Genomic DNA, 24,929 nt, shown 5'->3' with positions numbered 1-24,929 from the left:
ACCAGGCACACCAGTCCCCCATCTTTTGGAAGCCTTCTACACCCAAGGGTCTGCAGCACCCCACTCTTATCTGTCCTGGAAGCCTTTGCAATCCTCTGTGCGACTTCAGCTGTGGATAACCTGGATCCCACTTCTGGGTGTTTTGCAGGTGTCTGCAGTCTGAGGTCCCATTGCTGCCTCCAACCCAACATGGTTCATCTCAGAACAGATCATTCTTGCCTCTAGCATGCCCACCCAGCTCTCTACACTGATTAACCATACTCTATGCTAGGGATCTCAGCTGGCCCTCTCTTCACCCTCCTGACCCTATGGTCAACACCCCTGACTTGACCTTTCTGCCTTCCCTATCCCAGCACCTACTGGTGCCTCTCAGTTACCTGCAGCCCAGCCACTTGTGCACATGTTTAGAAGCACCTTGCATCTCACTTAACACCATATGCCCAGCTCCAGTCTCAGTTCTGTGGCCATTTGCTATTCAGGCTCCACTTTGAAGGTCCTTTCCAAGTTCCTCCAAGAACCACCATTTGTCTTAGACAGGGGCCCAACCTAACTCTGAATAAGATTCTTCATCAACTAAGAGGTAATAAACTTAGCCCCAGGGAGGGTAGCTTGTACAGCCATTAAAACCCTCCATCACATACTGTAGTACTTGGTCTGAGTCCCAGAATTTCAGATCTAGCTCCCTGCTAATTAATGCAGCAGGTGATGGCTCAGGCACTGGGTCCCTGCCACCCACCCAGATGGGTGTCCCAGATGGAGTTCCATGCTCCTGGCTTTGATCTGACCCACCTCTGGCTGTTGCATACCTTTGGAGAGGAAATCAGCAGATGCAAGATCTCTGTCTCCCTTTTAAACAGATGAATAATAAATGAATAAATATCTATTAAAATTTCAAAACAAATGCTGGCCTCAGTGGGTCTGAAGGATGAAAGGCAGCGAAAGGCAGGAAACATCATGCAAAAGCAGTAGGTGTCGTCACTCGTGCGCTGATGCTGTCAACTCAAACCCCATGACGGTGAGAAGCAATTGGGACATTAGCCTCCATGTGCCTTCCACCACAGTCCAACTTCAGCCAGATAAGCCCATGGGGAAAGCAGTGCCTCCACTTGACAGACTGGAATGACAAACAGGCTCTCTCCATTCTCACTGCTCATGTCCAGGACTCCGCAGCCCTGTGCAGTGCTCCTGAGCCCCTCAACTTTGACACCTCCAAATCTCCTATCTCACTCAGTCTTTCCCCAAATCAGGCTGGAGAAACAGGTGTGAATAAACCACCTGTACCTTCCTCTCTCATCTCTCAGACAGACTCCTCCCCTGTGAATGAGTGGGAGGAGACAAGGCCAGGACCTTGGCCATGACCTCTCCTGGGCCCAGTGCTAAATCTGCTGTATCAGCCTATATTTCTCAAAGCAGCATAGCTGAGGGCCCCTTTACTCCTCCAGAGTCTGCACTTCAGGGTCAGGAGTCCCAGCATCCGTGCTTTATGTAGATGCTGCCATGTCCTCACAAAGTGACTTCACCTAGAAGCTGCGGTTCTGCCTGCTCCCATGCTCGCCTGTGGCTCTCACACAGGTGTGCCTGCAAAGGCCAGAAGAGGTCTCCTCTCAACCGGTGCTGAAAGCAGGAATACCCTTTTATGCTCAGGCTGAGCTGGGGAGCAGCCTGGGTGGGAGAAAGGCAGTTCAACTGTGAGTAACAGCCATTTCTATTACATTGGCAGAGTTAGGGGCTGCCGCCATTTCCTGAGCTTATGGGTGACGTACTTGATTCATCTCCCTACTGGAAGGGAACTGCTAAGAACGGCAGGCTCCAAGCTCCTTGAACAAGCATAGGACTTGGGGCCAAGAATCACAAAGCTGCCCAGGTTCCATGTACTGCTGGGGCTGTGTTGGTTCTACCATGTCTCTCTAAAATTCCTGTGTTGGAGCCCTAGCCCCCAGGAGCTCAGAATGTGGGTGTTTCTAAGACACAACCTTTCAAAGGAGTGAAGATGAGGTACAAACAGGTGTGACAAGCCAGGATCACAGACATCAATGGAGCCAGGGACTGTGTGAAGGCACAGGTGGAAGATGGCCAAGGAGAAAGGCCTCTGAAGAAACCTCACCTGGCCTGGCTCCTGGACCTTCCCCCTCCAACTCCCAGAGCTCCATTCTAGAACACTCACAGCCTGAGGAGGCTCTTCCACCTCTCTATGCTCAACCCCAAATGGCAGCAGCCTGCAGGTCAACGCCACAAGAGGCCCAGTCCACCTTGGGATAGAGAGAGCTATGCATGTGTCTCATTTGTTCACAGCAGACAGACTAAAAGATGACAAAGTTGGGGCTAAAGAGGCTGAGATGGAGGAAAGGAAGCTTGTGGCTTAGTGGACCTGGTAAAGGTGCACCTGCTGGTGCTGGGCTGGCATGGGGCCAGTGGTCAGTATGCGCCTGGTGGCCTCTGTCCTGGCTCCTGACAGCATTTCCTTGGGCTAGACACACGCGCAAGGCCATACAACTTACTTTTGCATCCACTCAATGAATTTCTTCTTTGTCCTGAGTGCAGGTACCTCGTGTTTCTCTCCATCCTTAAAATACTTGAGTGTGGGAAACTCTGAGATGTGGAATCTTTCTGCCAGGCCCTTGTTGACGGTGGCATCGACAGCTGCAAGGACACCAGAGCTCTAGGATTGGGGAGGGGGGGAAGAGGTCAACTGTGTATTACAGCTTCAGATGTGGCTGGCTTCCCAAGCCTTCCTTGGCCTGTGGGATCTTCTCTGGGGTGACTGCTTCTGGGAACCACTCGGATGTGGGCTTGTCCATCATGGCTCACTTAGATGTTGCTACGAGGCTTTGGATTCTGCCCCACCAACCACAGCAGCTCCCAATAGCTAATGGCCAGACAAGAGGGACAGAAAGCAGGGGTTGCCTGAAACAGAATGGTACTGTGATCCCACAGGCTTTCTGTTCTCCTTGATCCCTGGCAAGGGCCCCACTCCATCTAGCACACACATGTCTGGGTACATGGGAGTTGCTACACGGGAAGGTCCCTGTAAGGATGCAGCAGGTCAGGGGACAGGGAAGGCAGAAGAGGGAAACTTACGTCAGCTTCTCCATGCAGGACTTCCGCCGCCTTCTCAAACTCGGGTTTCATTTTCTTACAGTGGCCACACCCTGTTGGGGAGAGAGAATAAACCATTCCTGTGGGACAGGGGCCCTGAGGATGTATCTCCTGCTGCCTGTGTGACACAGCCCAGGCCGCTCCTGATGCTGGAGCTCCTAGAGGCGGAAGCAAGGACACTGCTCTTCAATGCATGGGGCAGGTGCACAAGCCAGACCGGCCTCTGCACCCGTGGCCTGACCTGGCTCTCATCTACTGCTCCATGACCTTGGAACAACCCCACCAGGCATGAACTCACACGAGCCCCAGTCTGCAGCAGAAAAAAAATGGAGGTAGCAAGAGGGTGGGTGACTGCCCACAGCTGCAAACACAACCACAAGGCATTTGGACAGGATGGAATGGCTGTGGGCAATGAGTGCTCCCTGACACTAGGTCATCATCACCATCATCACCTTCTCCAGTTAGAAGTGAGTTGGGGTCTCCCTCATGGGGGAGTGAGAATCCACAGGAGCAAAATATGTGCACACTTCTGTTCCTGATGTATCCCCAGGTGAGAGGGGCATGATGTGACAGGTACCAGGCTCTGGCTGTTAACAGGGCTTTCTCTTTGTACAAAGAACATGCTTTACCTTCCCTTGGCAACCACAGGGATGCCTTTAGATGTCACAAGTAATAAAAACACGGTTCATCTTAAAGGCAATATGCATTTTGTGCACACACCAATGGGGCATTTGTTAATTGCCTTACATTCACAGAAAGGGTGCTACGCGGCTGTGGAGAAATGCTAGACAGCTCCCAAGGTGGGCCTAACTGCACGGGCACCAAGTATAAGCCAGGCTCGACAGACACCATGCCAGGATGTGGTACAGCCCTGCGGCTGTGCTGTTAGGTGAGGGACAAGGACAGGAAGACAGAGGCTCACACCTCTGTTATCACAGGAGTTCTGCGTCCTCCCTGAGGCCACCTGAGTGCTTGCCTGGGACCAGAGATCTCCTAGGTCATTCCTATACAGCTCAGTCCCAGGCAGCAGAGTCATGACAAGGATGACTGTTTAGTCCCTTTGTGCTATTCCAGCCTGACCTTGGCTTTCCCAGTCCACCCCTACTTCCTGATAACAGAGAATCAGTCTGATTGTCTTGCTCTCCCTGGACTGAGCACAGGGGACATGACTTGGTGGAGTCAAGTGACCCCGAGGGGGCAGCTCAGTTATACCTTTTTCTTTTCTCCCAAGAAGGAAGGGGACCCCAGAGCTCTTAGTTTGCAGGCTCTGCAATTCCCCCATATGCATCATGGGTGGAACTGCTGAACTGAAAAACCAGGCATCTGGCTCTGGTAGTACTGGGGCCTCCTTCTTCTCTTAGTTACAATGCAGAAGGGTGGGAGGTTTCAAACTTCAGGGCTTTGTAGCTTCAGGATCTTGGATCTAGAGGGGAATACAGCACATGCAGGATGGCTTTAAAAAGGATGCATCTGAGAAACAGAATCCCATGGGCTCCATGGGACTGGTGACACCTGCTCCATGCTTTACACACACTGTGCACATGCAACACACTGGGCTCTGAGGACCAGACGGCAACTTCATAAAGGCAGATCCCAGGGACTTTGGCCTTATACACTTCTACCTGAAGCCAAAGTGATCAACATTCAACAAGGTCATGGTCAACTTTACCAGCCAGCAATGAAAAACCAGATGCAGCTGCATCATTGACACATCAACTAAGGGTGATCAGGGAACCTAAGGCTTCCTGGAGGAGGTAGATAAAAGGACACAGCACAGTGAGACAGGAAGGGACAGGGACAGAAGTGTGCAGACAGGAGGGCAAGGGCCTGTGTCTTCCCCAGAAGTGTTCCTCTGGAATCTCAGAGCTCATGGATCCCCAAGGGGCTGGCCCAAGCCGGAAGGGGCAGTGTGGCTCTGCCCTACTGCCTTGCTCCTCAAAGCATGGGTTTCTGGGGTCTCTGGGAGTTGGATATCTTTGGGATCCAGGAGTGTGTGTGCAGGATCACACATGCAAGGTCATGAACCAATCTAGGTGGATTCATAGTCTGATTCAGTGCCCCCTGGGGACCCATACAGGAATCAAGGCCAAGGCAATTTTGGATTTTAAGCACATGATTTCCCAAAAATGAACACCTAGCGTCATTACAACCCATTTCCAAGCAGTCAGATGACAAACGGGTTGTTTTGTAAGCTGGCTGGCTGCTTTCCCACAGAAACAAGCTTGCCCTTGGATGGCAGGCACAGCTGTGGCTGGGTGTGGGTCTGTCTTCCAGGAGTTCAGCCTGCCCAGGAGAGGGGTGAGTAGCAGGGTCCCTGCTAAGTCCCTAAAGGTCCACTGTCCAGCAGCCCACAGGACATCCGGGTTTAAGGCTATAGGTGACCTCAGGGGGAGGTAGGAAGGAGATGCTCCTTGGTTACCCCGACCCCCGACTGTGATGTGAAAGGCGCTATTAGGGTGCACAGTCAAGGGCATCTGTGGGGCTGGGATGAGGACTGGAGCAGGGGCCTGGAGGAAAAAGACAGAGCTGGCCATTGCCCCCGTGTCCCAGTCCCTGTGGCCAAGCCCCTGCACTGTCTCCCTTTGTGCCTTTATCAGGCTTGAGGTTGTAGGATCCGCTTTGAATGCGACAATGTGGCTGGGATGCTGGAGCATTGTGCTAGGAAGCTATGTGGCTCCTGCCCCAGAACTGCCCAGGAAGGAAGTTCCTGTGAGCTGCACAGGCCATCTGCTCACTGCGTTTGAGCAGCCCCAGGAGGCAACACTGGACAGAGCTCAGCAGGTCTGTTCACCTGAGGAATACAGCACTAACCAGGGTTACCATCATCTGCCCTGATGGACACGCCATGCCCCACAGTCCCTCATGATCCCACCTTGGCTTCCTCCCATCCACACCAGTCCTAGTGAACAATTCAATTCTCTGGTAGTGGTACACACTTCTTTGGATATTTTCTACAGCAGATAATTCCATGTCATTTGTGATTGTCCTATTGCTGTCTCGATATTTAAATGCAACCAACACATTAGTTCCAAACACAAATCACATCAAATTCCTTTGCTTCAAAACTTTCCAACAGCTTCTCCTCACCAGTGGGGGAACATCCAAACTCCCTATAGAGTCCACAGACACCTCATAGTCCAGCTCAAGTCCTCTCTGCAACCTGGGCTCAGGCCAGTCCCTGCCGTCCTCCACCCTAGAGCTCCTGGCCTTGTCTCTCTCGCTCGCCTTGCTTTCCTTATAAGGTCTTCAAGAGGAACACCTAACAAAACAAATGCCAACATTCCCTAAACAGTATTGGTTCAAGTCCCTGCTGCTGCACTTCTGTTCCAGCTTCCTGATAATGTACTTGGGAAAGTAGTTTAACACAGCTCAAGTACTTTGGCCCCTGTCTTCCATGCGGAAGACTCAGAACAAGCTCCTGGCTCTGGTCTGGCCCAGTCTCTGCTATTGTGGCCATTTGGGGGAATGAACCAAATAGATGGAAGATCTCTGTGTTGATTCCTTTCTCCTTTCTCTCTATAACTCTGCCTTACAAATCGTTTTTTTTTTTTTTAAAGAAGCTTTCATATCTATGGATGCTGTTCCTGCACAGCCTAGAGTTCTCTTGGTGTCAATAAGATTTTCAATTCCAGCATCACCCCTCAGGGCCTGAAGGAGATATCAAGATTAAACAATGAACTTCTGCAAACAAAGTTTCTGATGAGGACACTGGCCAGTCTCAAAGGGGAAAAGTTCAGCTGAGCAAGCGCCTCTCTCTCTGATGCTCATCTGTCCTGGGAATCTGCAGGTGGCAGGTAGTGTTGGCCTTGACCATAGCCCCAGGCTTCCTGGGCTGGGCCTTCCAAGTGTCCCTGGTAGTGTGGGATGTGGTACAGCCAGAGGAAGAGGGTTAGGTGCAGGGAGCAGAGCTCCAGACGCTGTGTGGTATGTCCTGTTTATGATTTGATAGGCCATTAAGTTTTATTGCCAAGCTTCCTTGTTGGGTTTTTATCATCTGTGTAAGTGCACTTTCATTCTTGCCTATCACCTCAATCATGTTCTTCTCTGGCTGTGGAGATGTCAGCGTCCTGTCAACCCTGAGCCCCCAGCTGCTTCTGGATGTCATTAGATGCCATTACATGTGTGATTCCATTACACGCAGGCTGTGGAGCATTCCTGGCTGTTGTCTCTGGAATTTTCCTGGGGAGCAGGATCACCTGTTAGGCTCCTGGTAGCTAGGTCTAGGGTAGTAATATTTGGAGCTCTTGGTGAGCTTGGCTCCTGCCTTGCCTGGAACCTGCTGTGGTGGCACAGCCACATCTTAATGTGAAGGGCTCTGTGGAGAGTGGCAGGCTCTGCCCTCAACACCACCACACATACACCAGAGCTGACTTGGTGCTGTTGCTGCTGCTGTTGCCCATATCTGTGGCATCCATCTCTGCAACTCACACAGCCCCTGCCCTTGTGCCGAGAGATTTCTCATCCCCTTGATGAGTACCACAGTGAGGGTGATAAGCTATCCTAAGGACATCCTGTGGCACGTGGACACCTGAAAACACTGGCAGTGTGATTTATAAGGAGCACTACAGTGAACGGCTCTAAGCTTTGGTAGCGTGGCGCAAGATAAGTGATTGGTAGTACTACTGTGCAATAATGGATTATGATGGGGCCACAACAAAAAGCAACCTAAACAAAAAAAGCAACCTGAACAACACAAGGAGATATGTCCCAGACAAGGTTAAGGGTAAAAGGTAAAGAAAATGCATGGGGAAAGAGTTAAATCCCTTTGTGTCACTGGGTCTCAACCAACAAGTGAAAATATCCAGACAGATTAAAGAAGGACATGAGAAAAACAAAACAAAACCAAGGACAGCATTTTGATATTAAGGGGTGAGCTTTGTAAGCATCCTGAGCAAGCTGGGGTCCAGACAAGAAGACCCAGTGATTAGGCTATGGCCTCCTGGAATCTCCTGCGTTTTAGTTAGTGCTATGCTTTTTTGATTCTGTGACCTGTGGTGAGTGGTGACCCATTTGTGCCTCCCTTTCTTTCCTTATAAAATGGGAAAATTCAGGTCTATTGTGGTGTAGCAGTTAAGGCCAACGTCTGCTGCGCCAGCATCCCATATGGATGCTGATTCAAATCTTGGCTGTTCCACTTATAATTCAGTTCCCTGCTGATGTGCCTGAGAAATCAGTGGGGACAGTCCCAGAATTCTGATCCTTGCACCCACATGGGAGACCCAGAAGAAGCTTCTGTCTGCTGGCTTCAGCCTGGCCAAGATATGGCTGTTGGCAGCTATTTGGGGAATGAAGCTGAGGATAGAAGACCTCTGTCTCCCTGTGTGTCCCTTGTTCCTCTGTAACTCTGCCTTTCAAATAAATAAATCTTTTTAAAAAGAGAAAGAACAAAATGGAAATAATCACAACAGGTTTGTTGTGAAGATTAAATGAGATAACACATGGAGAATGGCTAGAACAAAGCCTGATCCAATCGAAGTGCTGCAGGAGCATCCTGTCATTCATCTACAAAACAGCTTTGTATAATAAAGACATTTAAAATGAAGATAAAGCAAGCAACTTACCAAGAAAATTCGGAGAAGGTGGGAAGCAGATAAAGAATAATATCTGTAATTCTACAGCTCCAGGTCAAGAAGAAAAAAGACAACCTATCGGGGGATGGGCAAGGGCTATGAGGAGGTGGTCTCCAAGAGGAGAGGCTGGTAGTCACGGTAGAGTAGGCCTGACTTCCCTGGAGGTCAGCCAGCTGTGGCCAAGCTGATCCCAGGTCTGGCTTAGCAGCCGTGGGAAAGGCTTACCGTATGCAGGGGAGGGAGAATCTTCAGGAGGGCAGTTGGGCAGGAACCGTCAAAGTACATGCTCGCTTCCCCAGCCACCCAAGGATCACTTCTAAGAATTAATCCTGACCACTTAAACAAACCTCTTGCCAATCCATGAGTGCTTCAAAGAGTTCATGGGAAAATAGGTCTAAAAATAAACTTAGGTTCGTCCAAAAAAAAAAAAAAGTGAAATGTATGCATTGCTTCTCTACAGTATGCAACCTTCCCACATAGATGTTGGCAAATGCTCACTGCCATGTTCAAACAGTACAAAACTGCGCTCAATGCTGATGGGGAAAGGGTTTTGAATTCACGGCATGTCTGAATTCTAACACAATATTCATTGACTAGAAAGACTGAGGTAGATTTACTTGCCCATATGCACATTTTCATAAATTCATCTCCAAGACCTCCTATGAGTGGGGAAAAGTAAGTCTCAGAGAAACAGAGAAGTAACAACACTACTTAGGTTAAAAAAAAAATCCAACCAAGAAGCATAGAAGGAAGAGGGCCAGGAAGGGGTGGGGCCAGGAGACCACAATGCATTCTCAGGTGTTCTTGAACTTTGCTCTTGTCCAGAATAAGAACATTCCTATTCTTCCAAAATTAGTGGTGCAATGAAAAAATAAAAGCCGACAGCATGTTTTATGGCATGATGACTGCACACATCTGTATCAGTGCTGACAGACGGTCCACCCGACTCCGTGTTAATTCATACCACAAAGGTTAAAAAGCAAGGGGTTTAGAACCTAGCAACAAGGATGTCAGAAAGCAAAATATGGACAATGAGACTAGAGGGTGTCCTTTTCCTTCACCATCTATAGTCTCAGTACCATGTGGATTTTCTACGTACATAAGACAAACAGGAAGGGAAAATGAGTAAGACCAAAGGTGGGAGCATGAATTCAGCATTGTGGGTCAGCTCAGCTTCCCAGGGGCACACTGGCATCTGCACACACCAGTGGGAGGCGAGCTGCACCAGAGACATGTCTGGTTATAGAAGAGGGGCAAGGGCCGAGAGCCCCTGCGGTGCTATGGAGAGGAAGGCAAGGGGATGCTTGACACTCTAGTGACCTGAGGTCACTGGGTCTGTTGACACTGCATGGGTGTCAACAGGCCCAGCAGACTACAGGGACACCTTGCTCCAGGATGCCCCACTTAGCTGCTTCTAACATCCGCACTTGTGTGACGCTTGCTCAGGCAGTAGAATTGTGATTCTGCTGGAGTTACATTAAAAGAGACATAAAGAGCAGCCAAACAGCAACAGTGGCAGGGACGCAGGGCCTCTCCTCACATATGCGCTGAAGGAACGGAGGTTCCAGGGACCATTAGGGCTCTGCTGATTTACCCTTGGGGGCCATAGTATGGTCCTCCACGGTACTCACACATCTGTGTCATGCCCAGGTGCAACACATAAGGCGCCATGCTGTGGTTGCCTGAGCCCTCTCTCTCTCTCACACACACACACACACAGCTCTTTGCTCTCACTCAGATGCCCTGGCACAGCTCCTGGGGGAATGGAGCCCATAATGCCAGGCTGGCCTCCCCTCTGTGGAGGGCCTAGCACTGGGGCTGTTTATGCTTGGTTGCTGAATGAAGACCCAGGCATCAAGGTAAGAGCTGGGTGGGGGGCATGTGTATGGGCTTCTGAGGACTTCTGTTGGGTGTGAAGTGAGTGGCAGGAAAAGTTAGAGAGAGGGTAAAGATGTGACAGGTCAATGGTGGCCTCAACATCAGATCAATGTCATGGTGCTGCTAATACATAGCTGCACACTTATGCTGATGAGGGCCCCAGGAGTGTGACTCTGTGACATCTCATGCCAAGCAGCCAGTGCTTGCCTCTGAAAGCAACAGGTGCCAGTGGAGCACTCCACCTAGGGCAGGCAGAGGTCAGGAGGAAAGCTGAAGACCACTTTTCCCTCTCTGGCCTTTCCAATCCAGGGGAGAAACTGATGCAGACTGAGCATTTTCAACATGTGCAGGAATACTTCACAGAAGCACCGGGGCTCTCTCCGGAGAGCAGCACCAGCAGTGATGCTAATTTTCTTCTCTATACTTTCCTACATTATCTTTTGTAAGCCTGGCATTTGCAATTAGCCAAAAAGCACCAAGATAAATTCAGCCTCTTAGTTGGAGCCTAACTATGTCAATCTGTTGGAATGTCTTAAAATCGTAAAGCACTTGTGGGCTGTTTTAGCTATTTCCCCAGCTCTAATTCTTGTACACCTCAAGGTGCATCTTGCCTATCATGGCTCTAACCAAGTAGCTAATAAAAAACAAGCCCAGCTCCGCAGCTAGATTCATGATGAGAAAACACCAAGGGCTTCTGTGTCATGTTCAAACCTCCCAATCACATTTGGAGAAAAACAATAAAACAGCTTGTTAATCTTATCAGTTCCAAGAAACAAAGCAAGCTCACCTGGCAATCAAGAGCACAATCTACATATATAAAGGTATGTATTTAGGGAGCACACTGACTGCCTCCCACCCTGTACACATGCATTCACGCACTGCGTTCACATCACAGGTCCAGGCAGCATGCACTTCTGGCTTTTTTCTTCCTGTACAATCCTTTCCTCACCCTTGCTGGGCCAGAGTTGGCAGGGGGATAAGGAAGAAGAGTGCCACAGAGACACCCAACCCAGGCTGTGCTGTGGACCCACCTCTTCACTGAGCGCATGGGCCAGTCCCACCATGCTGGCCCCTTGTCCCGTGAGACCCTCGCACATCCTTCCAGGATCAGCATTGTCCCTTTTAGGAACACCCACAGTCAATTTCCCACAAGATCCCTGGGCTGGAGACCTTGTAGGTGAGACCGCCAACACTCATATAGGGCATGCTGGATCCTTGGCATCCCCTGGTTGGGCCATGCCCCCTCAGCTCCTTGCAGGGAAGAGAGGCCCTCTTGGTCCCCATGTTCCACAAGATGGGGTGGGAGGGAATCCATATCCTGGGGAAGAGCTAAGGGCTTTGAGTCCTAATCCTTTCAGCTCACACTCTCTTGGGAAGAAGCCACTGAGGGCTGGCTGCAGGCAGGTCAGGGTCCCCATGGCATCCCCCTGGCTTGGCGCAGCTCCTGGCACTCAACAGCTAAGGATGGTGCCCATTGGACTCTGAAGGGGGGCAGGGGAGAAGCAGGGAGGGGGCACGTTCCACTCACATGGGGCGTGGAACATGACGAGGACAGAGGAGTGTTCCTTCACAAACTGGTCAAAGTCTTCATCGGTCAGGTGATAAACGGAGCCGCCCTCATCTGCCCAGGGTGTCTCGGGCACCTGGGGCTGTGGCGGCTGTGGACTGGAAGACCAAAAACAGGCAGAGCTCAGAATGGGACCCTTCCATGATCCAGCCCCCTGGACAGACCAGAAACAGGGCCCCTGGGGTTAGGAGGCTGGGGACAGGGGAGGAACACTGGGTTGAGTCCTCAAGCCCCGGAGCCAAGTCCTGACTGAGGAACTGGCATATCTGATGGCTTTTGGCCACATTCCTCCAGGTAGCTTGAGCAATCCCTTCCTCTTGGAGAACTGGGGGCCTTATGAACCTTCTTAAGCCATGTCCAAGTTTTCAGTAAATGGGTGAGACTAAGTGCAATGACAAGCAGTGGCCTTCAACTGCTGCTCATTGCTCATGGAGCAGAGAAGATAGGAGCTGAACACACTGGCTGAGGTGGCAGAGAGGGGAGTGAGGGAGTGGAGGAGGGCTGGCAGGGAAGGCCACAGCTGCAATGGGCAGGACAAGTGGCCACAGTGGGCAAAGGAGTTGTGTGTGTGCAGAAGAGCGTTTACTGAACAGGCTGTGGGAAACATCATGATGTGGGGGATCGGGCTGGGAGTTCTCTAATTACAACAGTGTCTATGCTAGCCCACTAGTCTACCCCAGAGACCAAGAACACACAGTTCCCTAGGGGGTCCACATCAACCTGATCACTCCACAGTGCACAGCCAGGCACAGATGACCCTGATCCCTGCACCGTTACCCATGGGAGGTTCCCAGCTATCATCTCTGGCTGGTGATGCCACCCCCTACTTTTTCCTGTTACTAGTGCCCTTGCCAGAACACTCTGATTGCCAGAGAGCACTTTGGGCCAACAAAAGTGAGAAGACAGCATTGTAGAAAAACCATCATGGTGTCAGCAGCCAGGGCTAGAAGATCCAAGAGCAAGTAAGCGAGAGAACAGAGTGGCCAGCACAAGGCAAGTTGTCATTCCTCCCATACACGCCCTCAGCACAGGCATGAGTTTTCATGTCACCTCCATGCACAGTCTGGGCAACCATTCTGACTGAGCCCCAAGCCTCCCTGGTCCCAGGGACTACAAATGGTAGGAATAGGACAAACCACCCCCAGCCTTGCACATCCAACATGAGGTGGGCTGCTGTAGAAACACAGCTCTGGAGTGAACCACCAGGCAGACAATGGACTAGACAATATTACAAGCCTATGCTTGGGTTTCAGACACAGACCCCTCCACACACAACCAATCCCACTTTAGGGAATTCATCTGTACCATTCACCTGTACAAAATGACGTGTCTTCCAAAGGCATTCACTGCAGACTGTCATGTTAAAGACTGGCATCAGCTCAGTGCCAGTCAGGCCGGGGGTCTACCCACAAGGAGTAACCTAACCATGATACTAGCCTGGATGCCAAGAACATGAAATGGCTCTTTCAGGATTCCAATCAATCACTGCTCAGCTGCTCAACCTGGTATCTGGGTTGGCTGCCTGAGCTCTTAGGGACCTGTCTCCAGAGTGCACTGCCATGCACAGGTGTCTGTGTCCCCAGCTGACAGCAACAGGAGGCTTGCAAGTGTCCTCTCTTGCCCTGAACAGGGGGCTCAGCCACTGAAGGGGCAGTAGGTCACTTGCTAATTTTTGCACAAAATAGGGTGGGGAGACAAAATCCACTTAGGCAATTTGTTTGGGCCTATAGGAAGATACGCTTAAACAGCCTATAAGATACTCATGGGCCTCACCTCTGGGAGTGGGAAACAGAACAGGAAGGAACAAACAGGTGGGAGCAAAACTTTTCCAAGTGTGTCTTAAAAAAAAAGTGTTTTGTATGATGTATCATCAAATCCAAAAATTAAAATAAACTTTTATACACTCAGCCTGGGCATAAACAAAGGCTGGAGAGGCTGGAGCGCAGCGGGTACACAGACACATCCAAAAGTGCCTGAGAAACTTGTAGTTAACTGGAAAGGGGACATGTGCTAACGTTGCTAAAATAACAGCACAGGAGCTAAAATAAAAACTGTATGAACCTACCAGAGTGAAGAGAACAGGAAAGAAAGGCACAAGAAAAAAAAAAAAGAGGTCAATGCAATTTAGAAGCTAAAAAACTCACTTGGTATGGAGGGGAAACACAGGGCAGAAATCCAAGGTGTTGGTTGGCGGGTCAGGGGAAGGAGCAGAACCACACCTGAGTGTAAAGACAAGGCTCCGTGGCCCCAGGGGAGCCACCCCTGGCAGCTGGCTGATACCCTGAGGCTTCACTGGCCACTGGGACCCTCAGACCCATCCCCACATGCTCCCAGGGCACAGCCCTGTTCTCCCCCAACCCAGGGCACAGCCAGAAACTGACTGTGAAGAGGCCTTCACACACAGCAGATTCCTAAGAAATGCTTGCTGAATCAACAACTGCAGGAGAGATGTAGCTAAAAGAATCAGAGGCATTTAAGCTTGGAGAGAACACATTGGCTCTCTTCAAATGTCTCAAGCTGTGTCCAGGAGAGACCTGGACATTCCTTCTTCAGAGGCCCCACAAGCAGAGCTGAAAGCACCAAGAGATGCCCCCTGCTCCCAGCAGAGGGAATCCAGCATGAGGAAGAGCATTCTATTTGCAGTAAGCAGGATGGGAGGCGGAGACCTTGGGGAGGATCCCTTTTAACAGCCCTGCATAGCCACACTTAGAACTTCTACCAGACATTGCAGTGGCACCTCTAGGCATTACGGATGCCAGGCATTTTCTAAGTTTATATGGTGCTATCCAAATGCATGTTGTGCATGATCTATAGCACAGCAATCATTTCAACACAAGCAGGTCACCTCAAAAACAAGTAAATGGGAACACTCGGGGATACTGATGAAGTAGACTTCTCTGTGCCTTTGCGGTCCTGGGGTTGGTTCACCTGCTCTGTGGAATGGGGACTCCCCAGCCACACACCAGCTCCTCCTCCGATAGGGGTGCGCCTGCTGGGCAGGAAACCCCAGTGCTGCTGGTTTCTGGTTGATATAAATGCACATAGGCAGGGAACCAGATAAAGCTGCTGCCTGCAATACCAGCATCCCATGTGGGCACCAGTTTAAGACCTGGCTGGTAAACTTCCAATCCAGTTCCCTGCTAAAGCATCAGGGAAAGTAGCAGAAAATGCCTGAGGTATCTGGGTTCCTGCCACCCATGTTCAGCCTGGCTTGTCAATCCTGGGGGATGGACCAGCTGATGCAAGAACTCTTTCTGTCTCTTCCCCTCTCCATATATAAGTGTCTTTCAAATAAATTACTAAACACATCTTTAAAACACACACACACACACACACGCAGAAATGGACAGGCAGGGCAAAGCAGACTGCTGCAACCACTTTCCAAACATCCTGCTCAGCCTCTCCCACTAGTGGAAGGTCTGAATGACCATCAGGAGCACCAGGGGGCAACAATGCCAAGGTCAGTGCCTACTCCAGAGCCCCTTCCTGGGAACACCAGGACTAGCTCCTGGCCCTGCCTCAGGCCCCAGCGCACCCACCAGTCACCCACTGGGATTAGCTGTGTGGAAATCATCTCCATTCTTCCGCACACAAGCCCTGAACAGCTAAGGGTGAGGAGCTAAGAGGTCCAGGGCAGTAGTAAATTTGAGACTCCTGCTCTCTGCTAGGACGTTGGGGGAAAGGCTGGTAAAGACTGAACACGTGGGCCTGGGAGAAACCACCCACAGAGCTAGCCAAGCGTAGGAGAGAAATCTGGACGGCGATCCACCAAAATATCACAACACGGTATCTGGAAAATGGGCGGGGGACTTCTTGTTTAACTACACTTGCAAGTGTTCCCTATGATAAGCATATGTTCTTTGAATATTCTTAAGATCAGAAAAGCTAATTTTTTGTGTGTGTCCTTTTTTTAAAGAAAGGAAGCCAGTTGGTGCCGGGGATGTTGGCAGCTCCTGCTGGCGAGCGGGATCTGGCAGCTCCTGGAGGGTCCTCCAACAGGTTCCTTTCCTGTCCCTGACTCACAGGGGACAAGGCCTGGAGCCACATCCTCAGAGGACTGCCCTGCAGTGTGTGGCTGACACAAAGGGCTCCCCCGGGGTGGGGTGGGGGTGGGGCCAGGAGGACCTACCCAGCAGATCCCTGTCACCCTCTCATCCTGAAGATGACAAGAGGGAGGGAGCACAGGAGGTGGGACGGGGCAGAATGGGGGAGAGGAGCCAGTCCTGGAGGGGCTTCTGTAACAACTCCAGGCAGGCCTGACAGGGCAGCTGGGTGCAGTGCTTATGGCACTGGGTGCCAGCAGGAAGATAATAACCTGTTTCAGCAACTCCACTGCACTGATAGGCTACTCTCATCTAGGGTGAGCAGGCAATTTTGAACATTTTTTTTTTAATCGAGCCTTATCCTTCCAAAGAGATAGAAGGGTGTTTTGAAACCAGAAAAGGTTAGAGCAGGGGAGGGAAGCGGGCAGATTTTTATGCTCTGCTGACAAATGAGATTGCTGTTTGTGGAGCCTTTTCCTGGAGCAGAACGAGGTATGTCTGGCTGCAGGAGAGGACATGGTTATTATCATTATTTTCAAAGGAAAAAAAAAAGGGACACGGGGGAGTGAAAGCCCAGTGAGAGCACAATCACGGGCACTGGCCTTCCCAGGTAGGGGCTGAAAATGATGCTGTGGTCCTCGGCGGCTGAGATGCCAGGATAAGAGATGCCATGAAGACCCAGTGCTGGCCCTGGCGCTTCGTCTCCTGGGGCTCCTGGGAGTTGCAGAGAATGGAACACTCAGCTTTTCAGCCTTTAGAAATCACAGTGTTTCTGGTAGGTTTTTTTTTTTTTTTGCTTCTATATACAAAATTCACCTTTCTTTCCTATTCTGAACAGACATACTTTCAACCTCTGATCCTTTGGATAACTAATTCTTTAACTCGTCCTGAAGGCGATGATGTCAACATGCTGACACCCTAAGGTTAGGGAAGGGGTGTGGTGGTGCCCCAGAGCTCAGAAGAGAGGGTGCTGGTTATGGGCAGCTCACAGGTGCGGGACCAGCTTCTAGGAGTGATTCCGGCATCCCGTGATGAGCCGAATGACCTTGGGCATGTGATGTCATCGCCCTCATCAATAGCTTCCTTAAAGCACCACAATGAGCATTAAATGAAAACCCATCCAAGGTGCTTGGGACAGTATCTGCCTGCCATAGAGCAGCAGCTGCAAAAACATTAGCTGTTCTTATTTCAAGAATGGGAGCCAGCAGGGGCTGGTCAGTATCACAGCAGGGTGAGTACTTAGCTGGACATCCTGAGCACTGCACTGTGAGGACTGGGAAGATGCCGACAGGTGGAAGGAGGGAAGGAAAAGGGGCGGGGCCACAGCAGCCCCCAGGGAGTGGTGCCAGGGCAGAGAGGTTTGGCACCCCACCAGTCTGACCACACTCCAGCTGGGGAGCCTCAGGTAAGGGTGGGGTATAAGGCATGCTGTAGCTCTTTGACATTTGGCATTTCTCAGCCCCTCTGCAGCCCCTAATTCACACCTGTGTGTGCAATCAGCGTTCCATTGACATTCCCATTTTCAGAAGGCCCCATGGGTGGGATATCTCTTAAATTTGATCTAACCTGGGTTAGAAATTTGTTGGGAAGGGGGTAGGATGGTAATGCAAGTTTGGGAACATTCTAGAAAGCCCTCTGATGATGCCAGGAGGAGTGGACAGCTTTAGGTAGCCCCAGCATACCAGTCTGATCATCACAGGCCCAGGGACACCTCAATGCTCCTGCACCCCACATGCCCATGGCGATGCCCCCACACTGGCCAGCCTGGACTCAGCCCAGAGTCTGGTAGCTGCCCCTTCCTCCTACTCTCCTCCATCCCACAGCCCAGACTGGCACCCATGCAGCCCAGCCCCACCCTCCGGTGCACACCCATGGACGCCAACATCCATTTGACTTACTTCTTCAGCCATTCCACAATGTCCTCCGCTGTAGAACCATAGTTGTCATACTGGAACAGGAACTGCCCTTTCCTGCAAATGGTGGAGACAGAATGTGGGTGGGCTCAGCCAGGGACACCTGGACAGGTCAGCAGGGAGGGAGCTACAGAGGGAAACAGGGGACTTACTCAAAATAACAGATAGTAGGGTAGCCCCGCACACCATACTCCTCCTTGATGTTTTCAAATTCCGAGGGGTAGACGTTCATCCCAGCCAGGACCTGAGTGGAAAAAGAGAGCCAGCTCCAGACACTGGGGCCAGAGCAGGGCTGATGCACAAGAAGGCAGACTGAACTGGCGGGAGTCATGACCAAGAGCTTGGGAACAGCCATCTGTCCAGCCTGCCCAGGGCCACAGACAAGTTCTGAGAATTTGAAGAGAAGTCCCAGCCTCACTATGGAGTTCCAAGGCCTTGAGAGCAGCTGCTGCCATTCAAGTACACATAGTGCACTTTCACTGCAGCCCTGCCTGCACTCTGCTCCACGGTGATGGAGAGAAGGCATGGCTAGACGCCTCTCAGGCCTGGCAGCATGTCCTAGGATGCCTTCCTGGATGCTGCATGGCCGGTCCGCTGTCTGTCCACTCGGGGCTCAGCGCATGCTGCTGTCAGACCTCACAGCTCAGACGCAGCCAAGGAGATGGCATGGCTCTCCTGACACATGGTGAGAAGTGAGGTGTTCCGACGCCAGCCTCCCCAGCTCTCCGCCATGTGTGAGCATCACCCTCCAGCAGTGTACATGCAGGGAATCGGAGAGGAGGAGGCTGGCACAGAACTGGCCCCCAAAGGAAAGAGGCTGTGTGGAGTTGGTTCTCACGGGAGCATATGCCTGGCCAGAGGGGTCAGCTACTGTAAGGCTGTTGCACAAAGGACTGCTCAGAAACGAGGAACACGAACTTCGAAACATGAGGCACAGCTCAAGCAGCAGAGAAGAAAGCAAAAACTACAATTTACTGGATGAACCCCAGGGATGCACAGTAAGAGAAAAAGGAGAAGGAAACTTCTCGTGGACAGTGAACTTGAATCAGAAGACTGCATTCATCCTGTGGCATAGTAGGCTAAGGCCGCATCCTGTGAGCTGGGGCAAGAGTTCCCCCACCTAGAGGGTCCTCCCAGGAAGACACAGGTGGCCAGTGGGACAATCACCAGGCTCTGAAAAGAGGTGAATGCCCTTGGGATGACCCATGTCAGAGGTTCTGGCACAAACCAGGGGCTCAGGAAGCATCACATCCCTTATGTCACCTTGTCACCTGTTCCACCAGAAGTGTCTATCTTTAGAAGCAGCAGAGGGGGAGGTACTGTGGCATAGTAGGCTAAGACCTCATCTGCAGCACCACAATCCCATAAGGGCATCTGTTCCACTCCCCTTAATATGCTACTCCACTTAATATCCAGCTTCCTGCTAACGACCTGGAAAAGTTGTACCCATGTGGGAGACTCAGAAGAAGCTCTTGGCTCCTGGCTTTGGACCAGCCCAGCTTTGGTCATTTGTGATCACTTGGGGAGCGAATCAGCAGGTGATTTCTCTCTATGTAACTCTGCCTTTCAAATTAATAAATAAATCTTAAAAACAACAAGAGAAAAAAAAGCAGCAGCCAAGTTGTCTTTCCAACTGTCTCAAGTACTGAGCACAGTGTCTGGCACACAATAAATGCTTGTTACATCCTCATTTCCTTTCCCCAGCTCATCTGGGGATGCTATAAAGAACACAGGCAGAATATACCTGGAGCAGAACTTACTAGAAGTCCTGGAACCTTCTAATAGCCTCTCTGCTCATTTCCGAGATAGATTCAGTCTGTTCCAGGAACATCCGTCTCCTTTAGAGTTCTTTTTTCTGTCTAATTGATCTCTCTAATGTCAGTGCACATGCACCACAAGATTAATTGTCCACATCCTCTCCTTCATTACATCACTTCTCTGCACCAAACCTCCCCAAAATACTGAACACAGGCTGGAACATCCAACCTCCAGCCCACACAGTCCCCCCCCCACCTCATATCACTCCATCCTGTTTCCTCACAAAGTCCTTCATGGTGCACATGCTGGTGCCTCCATTCTTGGGTCTCCCAGGAATGAGGCCATCTGAGATGCCTTCCCTGCACAGCGCCACTGCCCTGCACAGTGGCTGTAGCTCTGGCTTGGATTCCCCACCCCGTCTGGATCTCTGTCTGCAGTCACAGTTGCCATTTCTGCACCTGCTGACATGCTGGTAGTGATGACGATGGTGATAACCTGAGTCCAAGATCTGGAACACCCGAGGCGCATGAGCTGCTTGTATCGAGGCTACTGAGGGGTCCTCCAGCTCTTGCCAGGTTTCCAGTACTCCCACTCTTCTCTCCTGCCACACTGGATACCTCACAGTTCCCCCTCCCTGTCACCCCGATCCCCACTTCTTGCTTCCATCGAGCCTCTGCCAACAAATCCTACTGCCCTGGGCAGGCTTTTCAATCCTCCTTTGCCTGGTGTTGAACTCATGATTCTTCAAGATTCTCCAGTATTTCTGTATCGTTTGAGGAGCATTTATTAGTGAACAAGACAAGTTACGTGCTTCTTGTTTAAGGAGCTATGTATAAACACCTGGTGGAATTGGAATTTGTGAAGTCCCAGGAGGCACACCTCTGACCCTGAGCAGCTGTGCTGGGGGCCATGCAGCCAGCCCAATAAGCTCAAGTCTAGCCATTTTGCCACAATAGTAGCTCCCCGGTGTGGGTAGCATGCAGGCCTGTTCAAAGGAGGGTGAGGCTTCAACAGATGCGCCAGGAGGGAAAGATGCAGGCAATAGTGACAAGATGTGTCCCCAGCAATGGAGAGCTTCTCCAGGTAGCAGGCCTGCAGCCGAGGAGCATGGAAAGGAAGAGCAAGAGACCTGGGGCCGCTCTGGGAAAGGCAGTGTGGATCTAAGAAATGAAGACTTGGGGGGGGGGGTTGTGGGAGGAGTGGGGGGAATCCCAGTGCCTATAAAACTGTATCACATAATACAATGTTACTAACAATAAAAAAAAAAAAAAGAAATGAAGACTTAGGAGGCGGCAGTGGATGGGGTTGCTGGAGCAGAGAAGCAGTCACTGTCCAGCTGCCTTTTTTTTTTTTTTTCTTAAGCATAGTCATCCCTGAGGGTCTGGGTTCAGGACTGTGTGGATGTCGAGACCTGTCATTGCTCATGTCCCTTACACAAACAGGCTCAGCATCTGCATTGAATCTACATGCATTTTTCAAGGGTCTCTGAAGCCACCCCTAGATTATCTGTAGTATCTAATACAAGGCAAGTGCAGGGTAAGAATCATTCCCATGCTGCACCATTTAGGGAATTACAAAGGGGAAAAAATCTGCATGTGTTTAGCATAGGTGCAACTCTGTCATGGAGTCCGTGTGTGTGTCCATGAATGGGAATGCCTCCAACGTGGACAGCTGGTATGTAAAGGTGGGTGGGTCAAGGAGACAAGTCGGCAGTCTGCGGCAGCCAGAGACCTGTGTGGCTGATCCAAGCCTGGTCAGTCCAGTGGGTAGGAAGAGCACAGAGAACAGGTACAGGAGGTGTCTGAAGATGCCTGAGCAGCCCAGCCACTGGTGAAGGGTCCTGCAGCGGGCAGGGTGCAAGCCTGGAAGGCAGCTGATATCTGACCCAGACATGCTGCCCTGGGAACCCTGAGGAGGAAGTTCAGACAGCTGCCTGCCTTGTGTGGTTCTGGAGCGGAGGTAAGTGGCTCAGATAATGCAGTCACATGCCACTAAAGCCACGGACCTAATAAGCTCACCGAGGGCCATGCTGCCGTAACGCGACAAGGCAAAGCATATGCCAGGCTTGCACTGCAGCTTGCTACCAAGAACAAGAACAGGGTGGGCAGGAGACCCAGTAAACAGAGAGCAGCTGGGGGGTCAGTTGGCCACTGGTCTCTGCCAAGTTTCCACATTCAGTCCATTTGCCTCTCACAACAATCCAGCAAGGTGGGCAGTGCTGACTTTGTCATGAGGAAATAGAGGCACCAAGAAGACTGGGCTTGCCCAAGCTCTCCCAGTCAGCTAGCCAGAGCCAGTTCTGGAGCCCAGCCTGTGTACACAGCTGTGATGGCCATGGTCATGGCGTCTGTACCCTGCCTGGCCAGTCACAGCCGTGGTTAACAGGAGATGGGGCAGGGCTCAGTGTGGGAAAGGCTGGAAAGTAGAGGCAGATTGGGGAAGGGCTTGCTCTGATGGTGGTGGCTGCTACTGAGATTGACAGTCAGCAGGAGGAGAGGGCACAGATGCCAATGTGTCAACAGATGTCAATGACGGTAAAAGAAGAGAGGCAGGCCCAAGTTTGGAGAACGCCAAAGACTGCGGGTCCCTGGCCTGACCTGGCTGCCTTATGCTGAGTGATATCTTTGGGTTAGACGCCTACCAAAAAGTCTGCGGAGAGGTTTCTGACCCACGTCACAGGCATGGTCAGCAGTGAGGACTCTGAGATGACAGGGAGCAGAAGGGACAGTGCCTGGGGCATGACCCTTGGGGAATAGCAGTCTGCTTTGGTTGGGGGGGTGGTCCCTACCTCTGCTATGTGTGTGAAGACGCAAAGGCTGCCCTCCTACCTTGCCCTGATCTAGGTTCCTGGGAGCTACCACTGTGCAAAATGTGCCCCAGATTCCCAAGTGAGAGGCCTGTAACAAGTGGGAGCCCAGTGTTGTCAGGACAAGGATGTTTTCCTAAGAAACCAAAGGAAAATCAGAACAGAGCAAGCCTAAATAAGCAAGAAACCACATGAGCCAGCAAATAGGCATTCACACAGCACAGATCTCAGGCTGAGGTCACTAGTACCTGGGGCCACAGTTCCAGGAAACACACATCCCCTCTGCACCCTACCTTCTCTTCTAGAATGGGGCCGTCTGTATTTCTAGACCTGGGTCTAGGCACATGACACAGGGATAGGTGATTCGGGGGCTAGCTTTGTCAAAGTCTTGTCCAGAGGCAGGGCCACAGGGGAAGGTCCCCATGACACATGTATCCTTCCCATTGTGCCTGTGTCCTCCATGGTGAAGCCTCTGAATAGCAGTGTGAATGCCTGTTTGCCTGCTCATGTGGTTTCTTGCTTATTTAGGCTTGCTCTGTTCTGATTTCAAGAGCTCAGATCACTGTTCAGGAGGGCTGTGTTGTGGAGATCTGCTGCCCAGCACTGTAATTGTATCTGGGGTTACACAACTACATGCTGGCAGGGGTCAGGAGGATGGATGCTATGCCTCTGCTTCCGGACACACACATGGCACAGCAGACAAAAGCCTGGGAGGGTGAGGGCTTCCCAGCCCTCTTCTGAGGGTGCCTTGGCCACTGTCCCCCTACTCTGCTCCCTCCCAGTTGTTCTGAAGACCATTTCCCTAGTAGCTCCTCTTCTGCCTCTTGTGCCTTGATGGTGGGCCCTGTGAGGGCACATCTGTCTCACCTCTCCTCCTCTAGCTCTCCACCTGGATTTACCTCCCAGTGAGTCCATTCTTGTCACCCCAGGGTCGCCCTGTCCTTTGCTGCTGAGCTCCCCCAGCAACTGCCTTGGACCACTTTGGCACCCAGTGTCACCAATCTTGGGTACCAGAGGGTCTGCTCTTGGCCCCTGGCCTCCCAGCAACACCACGTGTGCATCACACGTTGTCCTAGCCATTTCATCATTCTGTCTCTGACAGCTGCCTACTTCTCTGGACCCCAGAAACTTGTTGTGAGTTCTCACTCCTCAGAGAGCAGGTGATTCCAGGTTTCGTTTTGGACATGGCCTCACAGTAGCCACATGATCGGTCTTCCCTGACACTTGTAAAACCCACCCTCCCCAGCTTGCTGCCTGCTTCACTTACAGCGTGGCCTCGAAGCTGCGTTGCGGCCATCTGGAAATGCGGCATCATCCTCTTGCACATGCCACACCCTGGTCATGGGCAGGAAAGAGAAACCAAAGGCAGTTACAGCCATGGCCGTGTGTTTTGGTGCCCTCCCCTAACCCCCCTTCCGGGCTGTTCTCCACCCAAAGCAGGGTTGGGTGGGTTGAGCTCAGGACTGTCCCAGACCCTGAAAGCACAGAAGGAGGGGTATGCAGTGTCCCTAGCCCCTGAGGGGCCGACCCAACAGGGCCAAGCATTGTGGTCAGGAGAGGCATAAGATGCAGGATAAATGAAGAAAACAGAACAGGTGTTGGCAGGCACAGCTGGAGGAACAGCTGAAGGGGACTGCAAATGAACTGGGAAAAAAAATGCTACTAGAGAGGAAGAAATGCCACTGCATGTAGAATGACTTTTGGGATTGCCATGCTTGCCTTTAACAAGGATAATGAAGCAATGACTGGAGATGTGAGCTAAGTGCAAAAGGTGCTGACTCTGGGCCACACAGAGAGCCGGGCACAGGGCTATCATCTTCCCTGATTTGCTGACGGCCCCAGACAAGCCACCTCCTCTCTCTGGGCTGTTTCTTCTTTTGGCAAATGAAGGGAACTGGATCAGACACCCATAGTCTCCCCTGTCCTCCCACCTTGCCAGTTCCAACACAGGAGGACTGTGTGAGGATGTGGCTCAGCCCTTGAAGGCTCTGGGGTCATGACAGCCACGCCCTTCTTTGACAGATAATGGGGGCAAGTCTTGGGGGGAGAGTCCAGGCCCCCAAACAGCCAGAGTGACCCTGACCTACACCTTGTCCTGCCCTTAGACAGCAGTAGACCATGTTGTCTGTACGGACCATCCTGCAGGACAGGTTTCCACATGTATCTGAAGGCCATAGACATAGAAGCCGCCCAGAATCATGTGAAAGGCTAATTCTCATCTTAACTCAGCAGAGCAGGGACTGGGTTGTGAGGTGGCAGGCTGACACCCTGGTTGGCTGCAAGCAGAGTCACACACAC

The 24,929-nt window shown here is 51.4% G+C and overlaps 1 protein-coding gene across 1 annotated transcript in view; it reads right to left on the bottom strand.

The window, feature by feature from the left end:
* Nucleotides 1–24,929, bottom strand: part of PDIA5 (protein disulfide isomerase family A member 5) — an 80,228-nt gene that overhangs the window by 11,063 nt on the left and 44,236 nt on the right. Inside the window, exons 8-13 of the mRNA XM_041002903.1 lie at nt 23,899–23,966; nt 18,220–18,311; nt 18,053–18,124; nt 12,073–12,209; nt 3,079–3,149; nt 2,499–2,659 (exon numbers count right to left, since the gene is read on the bottom strand). Of these exons, the coding sequence (XP_040858837.1) occupies nt 2,499–2,659; nt 3,079–3,149; nt 12,073–12,209; nt 18,053–18,124; nt 18,220–18,311; nt 23,899–23,966 (601 nt within the window). The remainder of the gene's footprint in view (nt 1–2,498; nt 2,660–3,078; nt 3,150–12,072; nt 12,210–18,052; nt 18,125–18,219; nt 18,312–23,898; nt 23,967–24,929) is intronic.

The sequence above is a fragment of the Ochotona curzoniae genome, unplaced genomic scaffold (genome assembly GCF_017591425.1).
Source record: "Ochotona curzoniae isolate NIBS_2020 unplaced genomic scaffold, NIBS_Ocur_1.0 scaffold_2587, whole genome shotgun sequence".
In the NCBI taxonomy this organism is placed as follows: Eukaryota; Metazoa; Chordata; class Mammalia; order Lagomorpha; family Ochotonidae; genus Ochotona; species Ochotona curzoniae.
This window is presented reverse-complemented; position numbering and strand designations above follow the sequence as displayed.